This window comes from Cardiocondyla obscurior, linkage group LG18, assembly GCF_019399895.1.
Source record: "Cardiocondyla obscurior isolate alpha-2009 linkage group LG18, Cobs3.1, whole genome shotgun sequence".
In the NCBI taxonomy this organism is placed as follows: Eukaryota; Metazoa; Arthropoda; class Insecta; order Hymenoptera; family Formicidae; genus Cardiocondyla; species Cardiocondyla obscurior.
The window spans coordinates 2,532,772-2,557,098 of NC_091881.1; the positions used below are offsets into that span (position 1 = coordinate 2,532,772).

Genomic DNA, 24,327 nt, shown 5'->3' on the forward strand with positions numbered 1-24,327 from the left:
ACGAACCCTAAATTGTCGTACCACAGTCGGCCGTCAGGTTTTCGAAACTTTTTTTTTTTTACTTTTTACAATTTGGTCACGTTCGCGTGCAGGCTGCCATTTAAAAGAATGATTCTCCGTCTGTGGTCTATTTAACGTCTGACTAATCTGTAGCAATTTGTGGGCCGCGTGACTTAACTGGGAGAGATGTAAATATTGTACAACACCACGGGATGCACCTTCTTTTTAGAATTTGATTATCCTACCTTTACGTAAAAAAATAAGAGCGATAAAAATGGATATCTCATAACAATTGCGGCATTATTATAGTATTGTTCTGAATGAGGTTTTATCGAAAGCGGAAGATAAAACGGTTTTATCAATTATTACTTTATACTGTAATTAATAATAAGAGATTTCGAGCGTGCCAGCAATAAATATAATTTTATTTGTTTCCGAAACAGGCAAAGTGGACCCGACGCCGCATACCTCCTCGTTCAACATGGGCTACCTCGTCTCGCCGTATCCGTATCCCAACGGAGCCGGAGGACCCATCCCCGTTTCTATGGTGAGTAGTCCGGTTATACTTTTATTAGTTTTATTCCCGTTAAAAATTTGGCATGCCTCGGACTTGCCACCAGTCCGTCCGTTCGCGTCGTCCCCTCCCGTTCTCGACGACAACGATCGTATTGCATCTTTCGTCCCGTGTGCCCTGATCCGACTTTGCGTCAGACTATTCCGTACCTTCCTGGCCGGATCGTGATCACGCTATTGATTTATGGGGTCCGCAAATTGGATTCACGATTTATATTTACAGCCGCGTTGGACACGCGCGCATTCTCACTCCTTCTCGTCCCTCTTTCCCTTGCGGGTTTACGATTTCATCCGTATCGTAGGAACACTCTTTTTTCCAGCTCGTCGGAAAAATACGTACAACAGTTTTATGCGACGGGAGAGGTAAAAATAACGATTAATCTTTCGCGGGGAGTTCATTCCATAAACGTGAAAGCGATGCGAGGCGCGGTTATCGATTCCGCGCGTATCTGCTTTCGCAGATTCGGCTAATTTGGCTGCGGCCGGGCATGGCGTTGCTAAATAGTGGGCAAAATTGGGCCGATTCAATGTTAAAGAGAGCGTGACACGTGTGTGTCCGCCGATCTCTCGCGGGCCGCGTCGCGCTTTGTGCGCGATTCGACGACGCGTGAATCCATTAAGAGAGGAGAGCCCAGGTCCCGTCGATTCTTTACGGCCGATAAACACCGCGACGCTGTTCAATTCTTCATGGCGTGTTCGAAAATGCGGATGCAACACACGACGGCGGCGGCGGCGGCGCTACGGCGATTACACGGCGCGGGGCATGCGACGCAACGCGGCGATGATAAATTATTGGGAATTATCGCGGTAATGTGCGTCGGCGCGTTGACCACTCAATTTCGCCGTTGTTTCATTTACCATGGAATTTCGCGTTGTATCAATATATATCCGCTGGCGATTTATACCGGTCGTTAACGCGATAAAGCGCTATTAAAGTTATTGCGATTGCGCGCGGACCGCGCGTCTATCAAAAGTCAATAATTAGAGAAATGACGGAATATCGCGGATCGGCACGTTCGCGGAGAACGAGAGTGACGAGATAATTACGTATTTCGTGGGAGGTAAGCGCGCGCTGTCGATGAAATTATTTCGCGATCCGAAATTGTTGCTTTAACGAAGATGACAGAGATAAACGGTAACGTCGAGTTTTCATTCCCGATACGGCGTTTTTATTCTTTATTTAGAATCGCGCGCGAACGTGCCTTTTATTTCGTTATGTTAATTCGTTGAGGCGTGCTCCGATTAATAAATCCGGACGAATCGCAGCTGACAGTCCGGCGGCGAGAATCGCGCGCGAAATCAGGTCGAGACGTGAGGTAAAAGGGTGCGTGACATGGTCCAGACTCTAGCGGGAGTGCCTATTAAGGCCTCTTCAACTCCTCGGAGTTGATGAACCACCGGCGATGGTCAGGGATGCTGCCGAGACACGCCGATGATCCCACCTTCGCTTCTTCGCCTTCTCCTCTTTCTCTTCACCGTCTCCCGTTCGCTTCACGTATCCCGGTCTGGTTTTCTCTCCTTTCCTATTCCTTCTCTCTCGCCTTTCTCCTCCTCTCTCTTTTTCTCTCTCTTTCTAGTTGCCCGCGTCTTGGATTTACCTACCTGGGGCACTCATCCTCTACCATGTCATTATGTCGTTATTTCCGACAACGAGCGTGTCTCGGCGAACTCTCTCTCATACGCTTACTCTCCGCTTCGACGCGGGGACGGGGCGCGAAGCGAGGTCTCGCTCGAAATCTCACGGCAAACAGCACTTCCGAATCGTTAGTCGCGCTAACTAGATCTTAACGTATTGCGCGGGGCTTGCAATTATTTATCTATTTACTCGTTTTATTTACCAGCTTCTAAAGTCACACTGTGTATAATAACTCAAAGCAATCGTAGCGTTAATTAATTAAGTAAAGCTCTTTAGCGCAATAAATAGTTAATTTATTTAAACATTAAGCGCATGCCAAAAAAAGAAAAAACGGGGAAAAAAAAAAAAAATTCGTGCCACTGCATTAATTGCAAACGCGACAGTTAGCGTAAGCGGGAACGGCATTTAATTGCCCGGAGAAACTTACGTCCGAAGTGTGCCGTGCATTATCAATGCATGCGAGCGCGCTCGCCAGCGAATATTGCCAATCTCGCTTGACCTCGCCGGTGGGAAAAGCGTAATGATTATTCCAAGTTCGTTCGGCCGTACATTACCCGGTGGTGGTGCCACCAGGGCAACGCGCGGCGATTAGAAGCCCGTTAACGATTCGTCGTGGCGGCTTAAGCGCATTTCACCTCTCTCTATCTCGGCCACGTGTGCGCGCGGCTCGTCGCGAGGTGTCGGCCACGGAATCGATGGTTACGCGAGACTGCTAAGTAGTACTTTTTAAGACAATCGCATGCTCCACGTTTCCTCGGACGAGCGCGTTTCTCATCGATTGCGACCCCGTGAAAACGATTTGCTAAACGGCCCGCGTACACCTCGCTTCGCCGCACGTCGCGGAATACAAAGAGTTTTTAAGAGCAAAGACCACAACGCCTCTCGCATTGGCGGATATACGGATAACCATTTTCGTTCTTTATTCTTTTTTGCTTTCGAAAGCGCGACTGTTCGCGATAAGAGACCGCGCCGGGAAATGGGAAACGGATAACTGGCCCGTCACCACGTCCCGTAGAATCTCGATAACGAGAATAATAGACCGCGATCGTATTTAATGGACAATCAAGTTCGCCACTAACGGCGGAATTTATTCGATGATCATTCACGGGTTTTCGTACAACGTAGTACGCCGCCGAATACTTTTCCGCCTCTTGTACATTCGATTCGACTCGTGACGACGTTGGCTCAGATACTGGAATCGCGTTGCACCCTACTGTTAGTTACTTCTGTGACAAAGAAATGACGTTACTGGAATTTACGCGAAATGTTGAAAAAAACGCCCTAGGAAAAAAACCGTTCGACTATTGAACAGAAATATAAAGAGAAGAAACAAAAATAAAAAAAAAAATAAAAAATACATGAGTCGTACACTCGTATGCAACGAAATGCGCTCCACCAATTAAAAAGAATGTGATTCGATGTTCTCGAAAATAACGGACCGTGGTTTTCGGAAACGGGAAATGGAAAAGGGCGGGAACAGGGGCTTAGTGAAAGGGAATTGGAAGGAGACGAAAAGCAGACGTGAAGGTTCGCGGGGAAACAATCCGCGAAAATTGGGGGTTTCAATTTTTAGATGTTAATAGAAATGATACAGTGCGTACAGAAAAAAAATAAAAATAAAAAAGGGAAAAAAGAAATAAAAAATTAAAAAAAGACGCCTTGTGAACTGTTCGCTCTACGCGAAACATTTTAGCACGTTTGTAGGATTCTCTAGAGTTGGACGACGGTAACGATGGCGACAATGATCTCGTCCCAAGAATGCCCTTTGTCTGTTTGCTCGGTAGAACTATGGTATTGTTCTCGTTATTGACGAACGACTTGTCGACGGGGTGGAAGAAGGGAAGAGATAAGAGAGATTTGTAAGGAGGATGCGTGGCACCGGTCAAAGATGCTCGCGTGATACATACTTATTCCACGCTCGGTTCGCTTCGTCGTCGTCGTCCCCGTCGCCTCCTCTTTCTCGACATCGCGGCCGCTAATTGTTTGCCAATCAAGTGCCGTACTCTAGCACTCGTGGGAAGAGAGTCCCGCTGCTTTCCTTCTCCATATCAGGTAGCTCGGTACGAACCGGGAGTTGGAAAAAGAAAGAAAACGCGGTGTCATGCGTCGCGTTGCATCCGATCGCACTGGATCGCGTCCGATCAGTGATTTTACGCCGCGTCGCGCTATTGCTCGCCGGCGAGACGGAGATTGATGAGACAGCGTAAATTCGAGAGTCTCCTCCGAGTCGGAATGAATGTACCAGGTGCATGGACGTCCAATCCGTTTCTTAGTAGCGCTCGTGAAGAATGGCGTGGAGTGTGATTAATTATTTAGCTTCTTCGTGATAGAAAGAAAAAAAAAATCCTTCCCTTTCCCCCCTTTTTTTTTCGACGCGGTAGAGCATTTATTTTGGAATTTTTTAATAATCCGGCATCGAGATAAGGCGAAATCTTTACGGGAATTTAAATCCGTGAAATAATGACGTCGAAGAAAAGACTTATTTAACAATTACATCAGGTGCGGCGATACCATTAGCCTCAGACATTAGCATTCGCATTCAAGCACTTTTTATATTCTCCAAATCTCCATTTCTCGTACTCCAAGACAGAGGAAATGCCCTTTCGCAAAGGGATAATACCATATAGACCGTTAATACCAAGATGGCTATGCGATACGATCTCTCCATTACGCTACCTACTCCCTTGTCCCAAGAACCCTACTAATTGTTTTCCTGCCTGTTCGTTCAACGTGGGAAAAGCTGCGAGCGGATTTGAAGTTCGAGATCAAGTTCGCAGTACAAAATCGTTTTGTACAAGTTTTTTTTTTTTTTTTTTACAAAAATATTTGATAAAAGTGTCGCTATAATTTTTATGGTTTTGACAAAGAAAAATATATAAAATTAATTAGTAAGTAATTTTGTGACGATGAAGTTACGGTTAAACATAAATCTTAGTATTGATATAATTAATTTAAATTTTTAGAACAAATTTAAAAAAAAAAAACTTTTACTCTGCCTCTTTCTAAATTTTTTTTTCTACTCCCGAGACTTTTAAACAAACAGTAAGTTCCGAGAGATCACGTTAAAGTGAAACCACAGTCGTTTATAGTTAACACCTGAACCCCCGTAGAGCTCCGAGGGGACTATACACGCGTATAAACCCAAAAAAAGGTTCTCTCTAGGTTTCCCTTCGATGACGCGGCGATTCTTGCGGGACAAATGAGCCAGAATAAATACCAGGGTAGACCGTGAACGTCGAAGAATGCCTAGAACTAACCACCCTGAAAACGGAAACGGGAATGTTTGCGATCATCTTGGTCGAGAATGCTTGTTCAAAGAAGTCACCATCATCTTGGTGACTTCTTTTGCCACGCGGGTTACACGTCTCTACAAACAGACATTGTACGTTTTCCGATCGAATAATTTCTGTGAAATATATCGTAAATAATGCACCTTTTTTTTCGATATAATATTAAAATCAGAATGAATAAGTTATACGAAGCAGTTGTCGAGCATGAAAGAAAGTGCGCGTAATTACAGCGGGAATAATTATTTGATTCGTGATAACATTTTTTTTTTTTAATTTACAATACGAACATATATTGGACGGCAAATATTGAAGCTCGCTGGGACGATGCAGTTTTAAAGAGACAAATGAGCGAGAATGAGTACCAGGTAGAATCATAAATAACTCGGCGAGAGAAAGATTGGCAATCTTGAGAGAGAAAGAGAAAGACACGAGCTGCTGTAGCTCGGTTATTGGGTGAATAATTAATTTATTGGCCGCGCTCGTGCTATCTACTTAGGTTGGATTTCACGAGCTCCTCCTACCCCTCTAGGTTGCCGGGATATTATAAAACTCGTTCCACTAGTTTACCCCCGTCGCTCATTTACATTTAATTGGGGAATCAATCCGGTGCCGGGGTATCGTTACAGAATATTTATAAGCTCTTTGTGCATGTAATGCGTGCGAGTTTTAATTTTGCCGACGGGACGCGCCGAGTGTTGTGATTTTTTCTCGACAGCCGCTTACCGCGCGACGATTATTCATTCATCATCGCCGACAAGTAGATTCTTTTCGGTCGCACAATGCTGCCGCGCCGCGCCTTTAGCATTTACCAATTAATAATTTCGCGTTTCCCGATACATCGGGGATCGAGAATTAATATTGAACACCTGGCCACCGCTACCGGCAACGATACCGTCGTATCTCACCAACACGCATACGCACTAATTTATTGCAAATCCACTCTAGCCCATTACGAACTTCAAAGCGACGCGGGGGCGCCATCATTGTTTTCTAGCGTTATAAATACCGTTGTGTCATACGCGAGGATGCGAAAACCGTTGAAAGCCTCGCGCGTTAAATTAGAACGAATTAACATCACTAATTAATGCAAAGCTTATATATATATATATATATATATAATATATATATATATATATATATACATATACGTATATGTATTAATATTTCGACATGCTATTTTAATACGATGCTACAACTATTTAAATACTAACTTTGTATTTACCGTTTGATTCTATCTTACGTCGGAATTTGTTTCGTTCAGCTTAAGTGAACTACTATCATTGCATGCTAAATAAATAGAGTTTAGAGTTAAGTATTGCACGATGATAGCACTTTAAAAAAATGCCACAAGGCTCTGTTCTCTTCCTTCTTTTTTTTTTTTTTTTTTTTTTTAAGATATCTCATACATATTATAGTTTAAGCTCGTCGATAGCGGATCAGAGAAAGGAATCTTATAATGTTTTCTGATGTTAGAAACTAGGACAATGTCGACTATAATTCTAGTTCCACCGTGACAAGGGGTATGCGCGCTTTTGTAATGCGGTTCGACGGCGGCTACCGTCCAACTGCGCCGGGATGCGTATTTATTAATCAATCGTGGCCAAGCTATCGACAGGCGCGATCACTACCAACACATTATAGTAAGTAAGATCAAGTAGGTCACGTTCTTACAATCTTGATGCTATATGATAATCATTTAAACTGGAGTCTGCCGGCGACTCGTGAGCGGTGTCTTAGTCATTTTTTCATCTATTCAACATTTATTAAGTAAGGCCTGAACGAGCGGGTCGAAAATACACGTGTTATTAACATAGTTTAACATAAATTTTAATAATATCCATAATAAAACAATTATTTCGAATAAGGTCTTAAACCACAAAACCAGGGGATAACCTGTTGAATTAATAAATGCCGTATGCATATCGTGGTACGGACGCTTGATCAGAAAATCGCCGGCTACTCTTGTTTTAGTAGAAAATTCAATCTACTCTCATCGACCTCGCTAAGAAAATAAAGTTGCGCGCGAAGGCAAACCTGTTTGCAGAAGTCGGATCCGCCCGCGGATCCCCAGAGTGCTGTTCATGATTTAATGCCAATAACGAAGCGTGAATCGTGAACGAATCGAATCGCAGACGTCTCCAGGTATTTTTTGGTTGTCAAGTATTCTCTCGATCGGATTCAATTTCTCTCTTTCTTGAAAGAAAAAGAGAGAGAGAGAGAGAAAGAGAGCGAGATATGACTAAAATAAAGCGCTTTACAAAGTAAAATGTATAAAAAGATCTTCGCAAAATACTGGTGATTAAATCAAGATTTGAGGGTTTCTCATTCGATAAGAAACCCTTCAATCGAAGCGCGGAAACAAGTTAACTCTCCCGGAATTTTTTTTTTTATACTTTTTTTATTTTTATTTTTTTATTTTATTTCGACTAGCACGACTATTTTTAGCGATATGGAAGTTTATAGCGTATACGGTTTCAGACTCTCGAAGAGAGGTTAGCAGTGCCACTTTTTTCTTTAAAAAAGAATGACGTTTCTTTAAATAATAAACATATCTTAATTATAATCATCGCCGGAGTAAGTTTATTTTTTCGAGCATTAACAAATTTTTAATTACCCTAAGATCCGGTTGCACCAACATTATTATGGCTTTAAACATTTAACCATGTGCCTGTTTTTATGTTTTCCGATTTAAGAAAACTAAAAATTAAACATTTTTATTAAAAAAAAAAAAAAAAGAAAAGAAAGAAAACTAGTATTATAACGGTAACGATTTAGGAGCTCGAAAGTGACGGTTGGTCTCGGAGTCAGCAACGAAACAAGCACGATCGTGTCAGGCTTTTTTTTTAAGGGGAAGGCGCTTCGAGCTAGTTGAGAGCATAAAAAACGTAAACAGACGTACTTGGCCTTGAGCTGGACGCTTCGACAACTCCGCGCGACTCTTCTAGCGAGAAGGACAGCGCTCAATTCGCGATCGAACCTATCGTCCGTCTCACTCATCGCGGTGCTCTCTTTTCCTCCAAGGGCCGAAATCTCTAACGGCCATTCTAGTCTAGTTGCGGAGTCTCGGTCGCGCGGACGTGTTGCAAATCGCTCCGCAATTACGCGTATTTTTCGACCGCGGATAGGAAGTCTCGCGTACGAACAAGTATCGACATCGTTGAGCGAGGAACGGGCAATCATTTTTTGCACATCTGTGCCATTCCACTCGTCGTTCTGCGCTTTGTTTCGCGCGTCGAAAAAGTACTTCGGAAAGAAAAGGTTAAGTCGCGAACGGAGCGCACGGAGCGTCCGATCTGAACCGCGTCGCGCTCAGCATTTTCGACCCGCTTCATTCGCCATCTACTTCGACGACATTCAGCCGGTACCGGCGAGCAGCCATTGCCAGGAGATGAGGTCAACACCTCGCCCGTCTTCTTCGTCGCGGCCGGAGGTTCTCATCCCATTTCGAGAAGTGACTTTTAAGGAACTTAAGAAAGATAATGTACGCGGGGAACTATCTCATCCGAAACGTGCGGTGTTTCGACACATCGCAGCCCGTCTCATTCGCCGTTGCAAGTTCTCGGTATCGCTTATTTTACCGACGAGACTCGATCGAAGAAGGGACTCTTGGACCTCGCTTAGGATGACTCGAGTGAAGACCCGGCGGAAATAACTGAAGCTAGGAATATCGAGAGTGCGAATTTATACTACGGATAATCGTTCGTCGCGCTTCGTAATTTTAATCGTTAAAAATCGCCGCGATAATCCACCGTCGTTCGGTCGTTCGTCTCTCGAGTGGTAGTGTTAGAGATAATAATTGTGTTTATAAAAAAAAAAAGCAGAGCAGTGTAATATACTGGTGCGTGATTTAAAGTGCTACAACACGTTAGGATTATTCAGAATACTGACAGGAAGGATGGAAGGAAGGACGGGCGGATAGAAAGTAACATAACCTAACCGGAAACTACAAATGTAAGTGAACCGGCAACACGACCGTAAATCATTCATTTGTAATTATCGTAAAGAAATTATAATTAACTAAAGTCCGAGCATAACAACGCGCGCGCTTAGCTTCCAATACTAATAAAAAGAAGCCTTAAAAAATTCAGCAATATTCAACACACATTTTTAAATAAAACTATCTGTAATAAATATTTAAAAAAATAAAAAATATATATATTAAAAACGATAAAGAAACGTTTACGTGGAATGCTAAGTATCGACGAGTAAAAGTCTCTACAATTTCGTACCGATGCGCATCTCGGATTCAGATACTCGTTTGTTAAATTCCACGTTCGATGAGAACACAATAATATCTTTCTCTCCACAAATCCCGTCACGGTTCGTCTCGTAGAAGAGATCTCACAATGAGAGGAGCAGCCTCGGAGCTGCACACAAAACCCGGACAGTTTTCAGAAATCGTAAAGCGTCATTTTTACGGAAGGTGGAATGGAAAAAGAAAAAAAAAAATGCATGACGGTAGATAAGGGGAGGGGTTAGATTTTACGCGGGTGCTTTGGCATTTTGCTTCCTTTAAATTGCAGCCCGAGACTGTCGATACCTCCGCTCCGAACACAAAACAAGCCCCGTACCTCGCTCTCGCTCTCGTTTTTTCATCTGGCAACGGGGGGATGGGGAGGGGAGGGAGAGGATGGGAGCAAAAAAGGAAGTCGGAACGACTTCGTGCAACGATGGAAACGCGCAACTCTTTCGCAGTAAGAAGGGGGTTGTTGCCTGCGAATTCCCTCATTGCTGCCTTCCACCGCGTCTTCTTGCCGCCGTGCTCTCTCTCCCCCGTGGCCATTTTGCGATGGAAACTGCTCTCGACTAGCCTCGGTTATTACAGTGCGAATTCCCGATAGCCCCGATATTTCGTGTGCACGCCGCCATTCTCGTCGCGGAGGCGACTCGGAAAGATATTGGCAGAATTCAGTTTTAATACGAAATTTTAGAGCAACTCGCCGAGAGAAAATAGAATGAAAACACCAAGCCCGGGGATAAATGCAATTATTTCCATAGGTATTAATAAATTTACATGTCTAATGAATTTACCTCTTCTTGAATATTACCGTGTATTTATCAGAATTTAATTTAAAACAGATATATATCGTTTCGATCTTAGAATCGCTCGGGCCGCGGTTTCATCCTCCGCTACCGTCGTTACGTGATACCGGAATCCTGTTAGACCATTTGTTAATTCGCATGATAGATCGCAACTCGTGAAAATAGGACGACGACGTATCGAAGATCGAGCACATCTCATCGAACGTTACTTTCGAGCCAAATCAAATTCTCTAGATGCGCGCGCGGTGAGTAAATGGAAATGACGTGTTCATTATATCTCGTGCGGCACGAGGTTGTCTCATTAGTTAGAAAGGTGGTGCTATTACGACTCACCCTGCGTTAGATGCGATTTATTATACTTGTCGTATTTATTATACTCATCGCGATTCCGCCTCGCAAGCCTCGCGAACGTTACTCGAGACGAGCAAATGGATATTTCATCCTCCGCTCCACTAAATGCCCCGAACACGATAATGTTACGCGCCATAAATAGTCGAGATTGTTTTAAACAATTTTACTTTTTTTTTTCTTGCGCAAACGAGACGTTGGGGAAACAAAAAAATTAATATTTTTTAATTAATATTAAATAGTATTATTGTGAAATTTATCGAAAGGGATTTTTCAGCTGAAATTTTATTGCCGGGTTGCCCGAGGTGCTACAATTTCGGGACGTTACTTATCCGGCGTTAAGTGGATCCGCGCCGGCGAGCATGCGGGTGGTCTTTCCGTTTGCAAAGGCGGGACAATTTTATGGTTTCCGCTCTCTCGAGACCTAAGCCACCGTCATTTTCAAGGCTCGTTCGTAGCTCAAATTAATTTCCCTCTAATGCCACTGATATATTGTTGCGGACGAGCTATTATAGTGACATTAAAAGAAAATTAATCGCAAATTCGCGCGTTTATTTCGGTAATTGATCGGGAGAGTAAACGTCACAGTAAATTTATTAATAAGAGTGATGAAGAAAAATATCGACAAGTCGCTACGTTCGTTACGAGGCGGTGGAGCGGAATTTTTTTCTTTTTTTTTTATTTGCCATCGAAATCGTGAAAGTTTAACACGTCCGTCGTTCGGCTTGGTAAATTATCTAGAAGTGAACGAATACAATGAGCTCTCGCGCCCATAGAAAGACCGTCGACCGCAGTGGCATTTGCATCATTCACCTTGAGAGGTAGATACCGCGAGTAGAGAGCCTTGTGTCTTACCGCGGATTACGTTCGAGGGAATTTATCGCCCGGCTAATGCCGTTGCGCTTCGCTCTCTCCCTCCCTTTCTCTCTTTCGTCTTTTTTTTCTTTTTGCCGCTGTAGGTTTCGATAGAGTCGTAGGATTAATTTCGTCACAGTCACATCATTATAATTTTAACGATGTAAATCGTAGAAAAAAAATTTTTTTGCTGAATTAAAAGATTTAATTTTGCAACTATTGTTTATTGTCTAGTATAGTAAATATATTATTAATATACTCGGATAACTTTTAAAAGTATTTTTAGATGAAGATCACGCGGATGGATTTATCACTTTTTTTTTTCAGCGGACATCAATTTATTTTTATTCGCGATTAATGTATAAATGACGATGCAACTGTGACGGCTTAGTCCTTCGTAATGATTCACATGCTGCCGCTTGTTTCTCTTAAGAGCTGGTCGTTATTTCGTTGAGCATCAGTAATTTCACCCGACTATGTGAAAAGCAGGCAATAGCGCACGATTGTTAGCGCTGAAATAATAACGTATGCAAAAAAAAAAAAAAAAAGAAAAATATCGTATGCGCTCACAAGAAATTTTTTTTTCTTTTTCTTTCTTTTTTTTCCTCTTAACAATATTGCGACAATCGGCCGACTTTCTGGTTCTCATCAAGCGCGTAGATACATCGACGCGTGTTTCACGCGAAATTACATAAGTCCGTCTTGTCTCGCCGAGAGACGATCCTTCAATTAAAATATTCTGCCCAGTGTGACTTTAACATTTGCATAACTATACACCCGACGCGATTTTCCTGCTACGCTAGAGTTAATCCCTTTTCCCGCGACACGAGAATTTCCGTCGTCTCTAGCAAATAGAAAGAAAATATTGTCCCTTTAAGTCCCGCCGTAAGTACGGGGAATCGAAATCATATGTTGAAGTGCGCGCTAACGAGGCTAGCCTCGTTGATTCGAGCAAATGTAAATAAAGTCTTTTATATTAGTCTCATTAGCAGACTTTGTCGATGTCGCGCGAGGCTCGCGACGATCGGGGATTGCATTTTATGCGCGGTAAGATGTAGACTGAAGGCAGGTAGGGCTGAAAGGAGAAGAGGAGAGTGCGGAAAGAGAGAGCTGTGCATTATCGTGGTGGCGAACGATGAAAGAGGCGTTGCCGGTTGTGGTAATAGCCCGGTAAGCTGCGCTATTATGAGCGATTCGAAAAAAAAAAAAAACGTGATGTCACGCTAGGCCACTCCTGCGGTTGACCGAAAGCTGAAAAAAAATACATTACAATTCGCTGCTTCTTATTGTTTACCGCAATTGGCCATCGCGAACCCTTTCCCCGTCCACCTCTCGCCGTTATTGTTTAGCTGCTCGCGCGCGCTTCCCGCCGCTTCATTATGCCCTTTGTCCGCGCGCAGCTTTTATCGTCTGTTTAATATTTATCGTTGACGCACGGGTGCAATACTAATTTCTTCGGGTTGCGCCCGTCATTCGATCTCATGCGTCAACTCCGAAAGCTCGTCAGTTTGTGAAAACCATGAGCGCGCGTTAATTAGTGATTCAACTATCGATCTTTATATAAATGCGATTATCTCACACCCTGTGCACACGCGACACTTCGAACATTAAATTATTTTATTTTATTAATTTTTTTTATTTTTTATTTTTTTTTTTTGCTAGCTGTAAAATAAAACCTTATCAATTTCGCTCGGTTCATTAACAAGCAATTCGATTTACGTTTTTACAAACAAATATTATTTTAAAAGATTTTGCGTGCACTTTATTTTATGCCGACGTGTTTAATTTATTTATTACTATTCGTTTTTTAATTTTTTCTTTTTTTTTTTACGTTTAATGTGCCGCAAAATTTATAACAAGTAACAAAAGATTCAGTCAGCTCCTCATTTAAGAGCAAATGAGTCGCGCGTGCAACGATAACAAATTGAGAAACACGAGTAAGAAGAAATTTAGCGAGGATGAATTAGCAAGGTAAAATATATCCGATATCATCGCAGCCTTTGTGTGACACGAAGATGACGGGCTAGGCGTCTCTAATTAATGACAGTCGGCAAGTCGTCGAGAAAGAGAGAGAGGAAAGAGAGGCCTAAAAGACCTGGGTGGGTTCGCGCGGAGTTTGCGTGACTCAGACCGCTGCTTTACTCGCTCACCTTTACAGGTGACTATTGTACCTGCTCGCACGTTATATGACGTGACGTCGACTCTCTCGCGAAACTCTTATTTGAACGTCATTCGCATCTCTTCAAATCGATAATTCATCGAGCTAGTTACTCTCTTTTTTTTTTTTTTCTCTCTCTCTCTCTCTCTCTCTCACTTTCAGTCACACTTTCGATCATACGTTCGAATTATTTTAAAAAATAAAAACTTCCGCGCGTATATAACGTCACAAAGCGTAAAATTCAATGGGACAAAAAAAAAATATCAAGCGCGCGCGCCGCACCCGTGGCGTTTTAGAATTTTTAATTCACCGGCGCGACGAAGCCTTTCGAGGGTGAGAGAAAAGCTCGCTTGGTCACGCGCTAATTTATTCACGCGAGCGAGTAAGGCGTGAGCGAAGAGCTTTTTGAACGTAGATAAGAGCCGGTGAAATTTAACAGGCGATATCGATGGTTCGGCATGCGTGATATGGCCGCCGGTTCCCGAGGCGTTCAGTTGGACAGCTGATATGGTCGCTATTAGTCTCTGATGCTCAGAAGCACTATAGCGGCCCATCTCCTCTGTCCAAGTGCCAGGAAGAGAGCGAGCGAGAGAACTGAGGCTTTTTGGGGCGTAGATAATAGTGAGAGAGTGCCCATTAAGGGCGAATCACCTAGGTCAGAGGAGGCCTCGCAAAACTTCGCACCTGCTCTATATTATCATAATACATATTCATAGCGAACCTCCGGAGAAAAGAGGACTCTTTAATCCTTAAGTTGCATCGGTGTGACAAAACGCGAACGGGAAAAAGAGCTCTGGTACGCGCGAGTCGTGAGAATGTAAAAGTTTCTCAACTCGTTATTTCGGTTTGTGTTGCGGACCTCGCCGTTAATTCTCGAAAAAGAATTATACACTGGGGAGACGCGACTCGAAGAAACATTCGACGAAGGGTGGCACGTTTTCAGGCTGGCTGTCCTTTTTTTTCTTTTTTCTTTTTTTTTTCTCTCTCTCTCTCTCTTCTTCTTGCTGCTCTCTTTCTCGCTTGTCCACTCGCGGTTAAGGCAGCCACGCGAATAGCCGAGAATAATGACATTATTGCGGGACCACTCGCAGCTTACAGCAATTAAAACTTTGGTAATTGCCGTGAACGAGTTATATAATTACCACATCGCGCCGCGATGCGTCGTGTTACGTTACGATTTGATCTCGCTTTGATTTCGTTCTCTCGGGTTTCATCTTAGGTTCCGTTACCCGCCAACAATGGAATCATTCAAACGAAATTTATTTAATTGAAAAAGAATCGGACATTGCTTTACGTATTTGGGCATTAAGTGCAATTAATTAGGTCGAGTTTTGCCGAAATCGTCGACACGGTCTTCCCGAGAATGAGGGACAAGCGCCGTCATTGTGTTGAGAACATCTAGAGAACGTTGCAAGTGACGATAAAGATTAATTATAATGAAACGTGTATCAATCCGCGGTAAACAATTTATGGTTGTATTTTCGTCACTACATTTTTTAATAATTCATCTATACATATTCATAGATGTAGCATAAATACTCGCGTTTCTCTGCTTTTATTTATTTATTCATTTATTTTATTTTATTTTATTTTTAACTTTTTGGGATAAAATCTTTTGCTAGAAAAACAAGTCGCAAAAACTGGCATCTCTTAAGCCCGCACGAATAATATTTCTGCGTGAAATTCTTTTTCGTAAGGCGCATTTTGTCGTCGGCGCCTCGACAACAAGACAATGCTATCATTGTTATCATTGCAAACGTAGCTACGTCATGTGGCACGATGCTGCTGAACGGCCACCCCGTTTTAAATCGCTTCGCCTCGACGAGACCGTTAAGCCCTTCATGGTTAACCGAGGCTCGTGCTACAACACAGTCGCCTCTTTGTCGATTAGCACGCCAACTCGCCAACCAGGAACGGCTGGATTTTTACCGAGCTCGTGACGCCCGTAATTTTTTATCGAAACAGGACGCGGGAGCGAAAGAACGCACCTGAAAAATGCGCAAAAATTCGATGCCGATAGTTTTATTTTTTATCGCGGACGCGTGTAACGCGAAATAATATTACGTTAAAAAAAAAAAGAAAAAAGAAATTATAGCGAAGCGATATATCGGTACGTTTATCGGGAAACTAATTCGACGGAAAGACAAACTTTGCCGGGATAAATAATAAATTAATTCAGCACCTAATAGCAAAGAAACGGTTCTTCTTGCGGTGGCACATGACTTTTGATGCACGTTTTATTTACATGGTATGTAGCGGGCGTATAGACATGTCGCGCGGCACACGCGCGTGCACGGTGGTCTGTATATATCGGCGCTCGGCGAACTTCCTGGCGCTGCTTTATCATTATCGGATGTGACTAATGCGGCGTTTAACGCAACCTCGCGTTAGTTGTTATTATAGCCCTTGGCAAACGGGTCCTCCTGCCCCCTTCCCTCGCGCCCGCTCTCTTTCCCGTTCCCTTTCACTACGCGCGCGGACGAAACGCCCTTTCGTGTCCACACGTGGTCCCTGGGCATCGAGTGTGCCCGATTTTGGCGCTGGTTTATTCATTCAATAAATCCCGGACCGGTCTGCGGGTTTCGAATATTGTTTCTTGAATTCGCACGCCTCGAGTACCGTAAAAGAGATTTCTTTAGACTTTTTTCTCTCTCTCTCTCTCTCTCTCTCTCTCTCCTTCTCCTCACCTTTGCTATTAATATTTATAACTTCGCGAAAGTATTATTTTATCAGAAGTCTTGGTAACATCTTTACAATTTTTAATTTGATTTATAAATCACCAATAGGTGGGAAAAAAAAATTATCTTAATTTGACGGTGGAATTTAAAATGACAGTATAATTTTCCGTCGTTTACGCTTATTTTTTACGATTGACACATACGACGTGACTTTTCGCGTCCTGCTCGGTCTATAATGATACGCGGCGGCTTTTATTTGTATTTCGTGGCGTAGATATGAGAACGCCGCCGTCATATAATACTTTATATGTATTATATAGTATATATATTATCAAATGCGACTGTTTTACATATCATTTCTTTATCGGAGACGTACACGCGCACGGAAGTGCTTCGCAATCGCTATCTCATTCAGTTCGGCGAAGTGTGGCGGCTTAGTATCGATACTTAACGATAGCCGTTATACCTTAGATATAGTACTATACGTGAATGATATACAACGCTTTCCTCGACTCACTTAGCTCTGTTTAACACGCGATTGATTACACGAAAGAACACCCGGTATGTCGAGTCAAACCGAGCGCGAAGCAGCCTCACACTACCGTGACTGTTAACACGGATTAATCTTGCTTAATAACAGTCATAGCGTTCATGTGTCTCGCCCTTTATCGTCGTTCGCTATTATTTGCGCAATTATTTCCGGCTGCGCGTCGGACAAGCAATATTATTAACATTATGGGCAATTAGGCCAAGGTGACTGCGATCGATAATGATAATCGGACAGTTCCGATTGGACTCCAAATTTTCTTTCTTTTTTTTTTTTTTTTTATCCACTCGAAACAATAATCCCGTAATTTCTTTCTAATACGAAAAAAAAATTGAGTTCTTTTCCGGCACGGCTAGTAATACCTCACTTCGTTTTTATTTCACGCTGATAAAAAATTTTATTTTAGTAAAATATTAAATGGTGAAAACTAGGAGGAAATACGAAAAGCAAGAGTCAGTCGAACAGTGTGATTAAACAACGTGGGCGTTTTTGATATTTATTACTAAATAGTGGATTTTTGCAACCATCGGGGTTTTCCCACTGACAATAAATTGAAGATGGCTGGTTTTAACAAACATCGCATGTAGATGTTGTCATTTACATAAGCGAGAGAAGCTAAACGGATACGCTCGGCTGGCCTGTTATCCGGATAGCTTCCAGGCTCGCTGGTTGTTGGCGAGATAATCGCTTACACGTTGCACGCGTTGGTTAATTCACTGCCGTCTGACAAGCGAGAAAATCCTACCTAGAATTACTCACGCCATAGTACGTTTGAGTCAAGTACCATCTTAGAAACACACCTGGGAATGCTAATTTTTTCTCTTTGTGAAAATATATACTGTTTACATCGGAAAACGTATTGCCAAATGCGCTTTTGTTCTAAATATGCTGCAATATTACAAAAAAAAAAAAGTTCAGATACTCTCTTATTAATATCACGTTACAAGATATTAAAAAATTTTTTTTTAATTTTTTAATTAATTTTTTTTTTAATACCCAAATTTGTTTTAAATAATTATTACGATGCTATCGCTTTCGTTTTCTCGTTTCGGAATCCCCTATATATTTCTTTTATTAAAAAAAAAAAAAAATTTTTAACGACTAGCAGAGCTCCGAAATCTGCAACGCGTTTATGCCTTGTGTGAAACTTTCATCGCGATCCTCTGCAATCGAGGATGATCCGACGTCGACGGCATCACGGAAGCTCGGCGCCGACGCACGGAGGGCGGGACAAGGGCGCGGCTCACGGCTCGTTCTCCCAATTTCGCGGGCTGCGCCCGGAACGAGGTGCCGTTGCGGCGCAAGGACCCCCTCAATTATCGGACGGTGGTGATTTAAGGCGAGCCGCTTCTCCGTGTAGGAGGGCGAACGGCGTCTCTCCTCGCCGAGCCGTGTCCGCCGAGAGTGTGGCCATAGAACGGCCAATCTTGGCTGCGGCGAGTCACGACCCGCCGGTAATCAGAGTGGGAAGATTAACGAGACGTTAAAACGAAGAGGCGAGTTACGAATAAATCAATATCGATAAGCGCGAGATGCATTATATACATATTCGTAATGAGACCCCGAGATTTATATCGGCGAGGGGCTCTCGTTTCGGCGTTATCTTCTCGCCTCGCGAAATCCCGCACCGAAGTGATGATAAATCTGCCCGCGGTGTTTATTGTACCCCGAAAACTTAAACGTACGGAAAGATTTTTGAAAAAGAAACGCAAGTTATTATATATATACGTATATACGTCTGCACTCGGACGAAAATATGACAATGTAAAAATTCCATGTGCCTGCGAACTTCGCACAACAATTCGCGCGGGTATTTTTTAATTTGTATCAATTTTGCGCGAGATAATTTTTCCAGCTATCGCGTTATTATAAATTCTCGTTAGGATGAAAATTAATAAAATCGAGCCACGTGTGTTGTGAGGGCTCGAATTTACCGCGATATACTATTACTACTCCGCAGCCTCGTCTCATATTACATTTTGCGCGTAGCAGGTCTTGGGACGGTCTCTCGGCCCTTTTTGTTTTATCACAAGGCATAAAACGTTCGTTGCGGCGACGCGCGATAATTTCATTAATTTCATGCAACGGTAATTCTTCTACGAGCAACTCCCATTAATATCTAAGCACATAATTTACGGCCGTCATTTGTACGCCGTGTATTAATAAAACTGAAGCGGATGCGATAATCGCGGATTGTGAAAGAAAGGGGGTCTCTCACATCGGGGAATCTATACTCGGAAGAGGAGAAGCGCTCGTTTCGTATTTTTGCCACTTTCGCTCCTTTAATGGCTCCAGTGTTTCTCGCAATTTGTATCACCGATCCCTCCGGTCTCATCTTCGCGTTTCTTTGCCCGCGTTTTTTTTTTTTTCTTTTTTTATTCTCAACAACTTTGTCGACATCGGCGCGATTTCAATCAAAATACTTGTACTAAATGCTTTATATATTATCTACGAGCTTTATTGTCCGAATTATTATTAGTCACGTTGCAAATTATTGTCATTGACGGTAAAGTTTTTTAACTTTCGCTTCTGAGAATACTTGCGACGGGAAACGAGTAGGAGCCGATCGAAATTAAGCGGGTTCCCGCGAAATCAATGAAATCCTCCTAATCCGTCACGACGGCAAAAGGTATTCTCCCCGTCTGCGAACTCTTAATGCGTTAACGACAGGAAACGAGTCGACTACGCCAGCGGGCTTACCGCGCGCGTCGTCCGCTTATGGAGGCGACCGGCAAATTGTCTAAGGAGGGGCTGAGTCCTAAAGAGTTCACGGCTACAAAGGGGCACGCAACGCTTGACGATGGAACTTTTTACAGGGATTTAGTCTACATAAATGTGAGAATTCCTAATGTTTCTCCGTGCACGTCCCTCTCGAACCCTATCAAAAACGAATGGGCGTTCTCATCTCGCGCGTACGTTCTACTAGTCTGAAACAAGCTGGTCTTTTATAAATCGAATGACGTATTACTTGAAAATTTGGCTCTTCCAAAGAATCGATGGCGACCCTACTCGATCATGTGAATCTTGCACGACCGGAACGTGCGAACAATGCTTTCGTCTAAAACAAATTTCTCTCTCTCTCTCTCTCGCGCGCGACGACGATCAGGCGTTCGTTCTCTCCTCGCGGCCTCTGCGCCAAACTTGGCGCAGTTCGTTAAACCTTCCTCGCTGAAAGCTTCGCTCGTTAACCAAGTCGAAGCAACGCGGTTCGCTCGTCCGAAAAGCTGTCTCTGGTCTATCCCCCGGGCTCCGCAGTCTACCTGTTTCGCCACGGAAGTTATTCCGCCGCACTCCCCGTCTTGGTTAACGCCGGCGTTAGAAAAGTAACTAATTAATTAGTTTTCACGGGGCGCGCAACGTTATCGCGCGTTTCGCGTATCATCGTTGTCGTCGCCGACGTTGTTGGACGGCGCGGAGGAGGAAAAGGCTGCGAAGGCATGAGGTGGCGGCCGGTGGTGGCGATGGTGACGGTGGTGGTGACGCCGGTGACGGCGGGGAAGGTGCCGATGGTGGTGGAACACCAAAGAGGAGGAGGATCTCTTTCTTTCTCTCTCTCATTCTCTCGCACTCTCGTTCTCTCGCAATACGCGTGCGGCGTTGCCATACCTCGCGCACGCACCAAATATTTGACGCTAACCATCGGTGAAACACACGCTCAAACTCCCCTCCCGGGCTTACTAGCCGACTCGAAAACATCGGCGCCTCCTGTTATTTGCATTCCCCTAACCAGCCACCGCGGTGTGTGTCATTGTCTCTCTCTTTCTCTCTCTCTCTCTCTCTCTCTCTCTCTCTCTCTCTCTCTCTCTCTCTCTCTCCTCTTCTTTCTCTGCACACCCCTCCGCCCTCGCCTCCTTCGCGCTTCTCGCCGTTCTCTCGCTCGCACTCTCAATCTTCGCGTTCTTCGCTCGTTTCCTCCGCGTCTCTCTTTCATCCGCGTTCTCCTGCCGCATTTAAACACGTGAAACGCGACGCTCCAATTCCCAGTTTCGCCGATACACCCTGGGTCCCCTTTGCATCGGACGTTAAATTTATTTTCTATAACGCGACTGACGCGCCGTCGAAGGATGCCGTGCTAAAGGGTTTTCGGACGTAAAACCGTTCAGACTCCGACGAGGAGAAGGGCATTTAACGAATGAAGATCGAAGAAGTGGAAAGAGAAGATACTCGGACATATTTTACGGTCACAAAAAGCAGCGGCGCGCGACGCCGTCGCCGTCGCCGTCGCCGTCGTTAAACGTCGAACGAAAATTTTATGAATTCCCATCTATAGTCTCGGAATTCCGATGCCGTAGGCCGCGGCGATGTTTCGAGACTTCCTTCGCTCGGCAACGAGCCTTCTCCGTTCGAGGGAAAAAAAAATAACGAAACAGGAAAAAAAAAAAAAATCAAGGGGGAGAGAAAAAAAGAGGAAAACGACCGGGACTCCGACTACGTTGCTGATGCACCTCAGGAATTCGTAGTTTGCGTTTTTCGGTACGAACCTTGCGCGCGTGCACCGTGGGCCCGTCGGTATAGTAATTTACGAGCGATCGTTCGTCGAATTCGCCGATGATATTCTGCCTCGCGGGCCAAGTCTCTTGACCAGTTGCACCTCGCAGCTGCAATGTCGTATATCGCACCTCCGTCGATTTCGACACCTCCTGCGCCGTTCGTTGATCCGCGCCACCGAAAGCACCGAATATTTCTGCGTTAATTATGGACCCGGCCAAAAGGGCCCAATCTGCGTCTCGACTGTCGCCGCCGGAAAATTAAAGTCGCCAGGAAGAAAGCGCGCGTGCACTCAACAAGTCTTACAAATATACGCGGGCTTAACAATATTATACATTCTGCATCGTAATTATCGACGTCGACTTTTACGAGCAGAGTTTTATCGGGCGAATTATTATTTTTTTTTAAAATTTTTTTTTCTTTTATTATTAGTGTTCGTATATTATGTATTTTACGATGAACGTATGACGGCTAGCGGAACTATTAACAGATATCGATAGTAATCTACCACAACGTGAATCGACGGCGATGCACGGGTATCTTTTGAACGTCACGAGAGATCGATTAATTATGTGCACCTGCGAACCGCGAGTTGCAATCCGCCGTTTCTTTTCCCGTGAAAGTATCTAACTTTGGCAAAATATTCGCTAAGATCCGAGAGATTATCGACATTAAAGTTTCAGTGGCACGAAACAGACAGGTGTAGAGTGACAGGTGGAGGTGTCCTTAAAAAAAAAGGTCTAATCTCGTCGGTCACGCACTTCAAAAATTGCCACGTTGATTAGAACGAAAGAAAAAAAAAAAAAAGAATAACTGTACGACGGGAAAGGATTAGCCGTTTTTATAAACAACCGCTGGACTTGCAAAAGATAGCGCGACGAATTTAATTAAATTAACCTATACTATCTAAACACTCGAAGAGTGTTGATCGTAGAAACCGAGTTTCATAATCGAGGACTTTCCGTCACTCCGCGGGCTGTCATCTGATAACGTAATGTCCTTCGGGTGCTTTATCCTTTTCGTTTAAAAAGCGCTCTTCCCTGAAAGGATCTATTCGCCGCCGCCGCCGCCTCGTCGAGGCCGAGTACCGAAGAGCCAAAGATTGCCCACTTGACAATCGTTGGACGGCACTTAGAATACGCGACACTTAGCGAACAAAAGATAAAGAAGGAAAAAAGAAAAGCCTGGGGAAAGAGAGTGAGAGAGAGAGAGAGAGAGAGATAGAGAGACGAAAAGAAGGAAAGCAGTCGAGATAACTATAAGAGAGACACGGGAGAAGGCGGGAAGCGTGGTAGCTTGATGCATAGAGACGAGGCAGTTACATAGAGCGCACAGAGTGTCGCGCATTTAGATAATGCGTACGTTCCCTCAGAGCTCTTCTCCTCCGCCTCCTCCTTGTCCTCCTCTCTCGTTCCCCTCCCCCCCACCCTGTCGTATTCCTATCTCTTTTCGCACTTCACTGGCGTGTTCGTCCGTAAAAGCTTGAAGCATGCATCCTTTTATCCTCTTGTAACTTTGGTGCCTTCGCACTTTTCGTTATAACCGGCTATGCGCGCTACGAAATCGCATGACGCCATAACGCCGAGCCATTAACAGGCGTAATTGCGCGACGCCGAAATGCCACGGTTGCGATACGCGCTCGCCGCGTACGGTTCAGCTTCCTTCGCTATATCGAAAGCTGTCGTCTGCCCGCGCGGCAAAGCCCTTCTTCGTTTCCCGGTGCAGCAAATAAAAATAACCGCCAACCGCGAGATAGTTATTAACAAAGCGCCGGCAACAATATAGCTATTGGGAGATAGTAGCGCGCGGTTAGGTCAGTGCCGCTGCACAATTGTTGCCGTGGTTTCTGGACGCTCGCGGTTCGCTGCCGATTCGTTTTCTTTCGCGTGGATTCTACCGACGACGGAGCCATGGTCAACCTAAAGGTAGCCAAGTTTAGTTCCTTCTGTGTTGTCTTCAAAGTTGGCCGCCTTGTTACTCGAGGGAGCGACCTCGGTGAACGGCACGATTTACGACGGGTAATTACCGACGGGTAGTAGTCTGTATATACTAGGGCCTGGCTTGTATATCAGTGCTGCAAAAGCGAGCACGAGCGCTTCGAAACGCCTTCGATAGTCAGCGTTATTACTCCTCCCCGCGACTGGCCGTTCGTTCAAAAGAATCATTCCCATTTGCGCACAGTTGCGATTTTATTGTTGGTATTCTCACGACGGACGGCTTTGACGCAATTTTGTTCTACACGTTGCCCCGCGAGATTTTTTATTTCGATTCGATATGATTTAGCGACGACAGTTTTTAGTAGCGTTTCCTAACGAATCTTCACGAATAACGTGTTTATTAAATATCGCGATTATTTGCGTTGAAGAAAAAAAAAAAAATTGCATACTGCGACTTCCGTTATTTCACTTCTTCGATATCTCACGCATTTTTTATTTTTATTAGGAGAAACTATGCGCGCGCTATTTTTTAATAGACCCCAATTGCAAACTACGAAAAAATTAAAGCATGCGACTCACCGATCTGCATGAGCGTCAGCGGAGTTGTGGAATTCTGCCGGTGACTGTAACATACAAAGAAAAATATTAATGTAGACACGTTAATCAATTTATAAAATTAATGAAAAAAAAAAGATAAAGTTTTTTTTTTTTTTTTTAAATTCTTATTATTAAAACAATTTATTCTTACCTATAAGTTGCTCCGCCGATGCAGGA

The 24,327-nt window shown here is 43.8% G+C and overlaps 1 protein-coding gene across 1 annotated transcript in view; it reads left to right on the top strand.

Annotated features, from left to right (window-relative positions):
- The window catches only part of LOC139109492 (protein pangolin, isoforms A/H/I/S), a 54,597-nt gene that overhangs the window by 19,683 nt on the left and 10,587 nt on the right, over positions 1–24,327 (top strand). Inside the window, exon 3 of the mRNA XM_070668586.1 lies at positions 444–547. Coding sequence (XP_070524687.1) covers positions 444–547 — 104 coding nt within the window. The remainder of the gene's footprint in view (positions 1–443; positions 548–24,327) is intronic.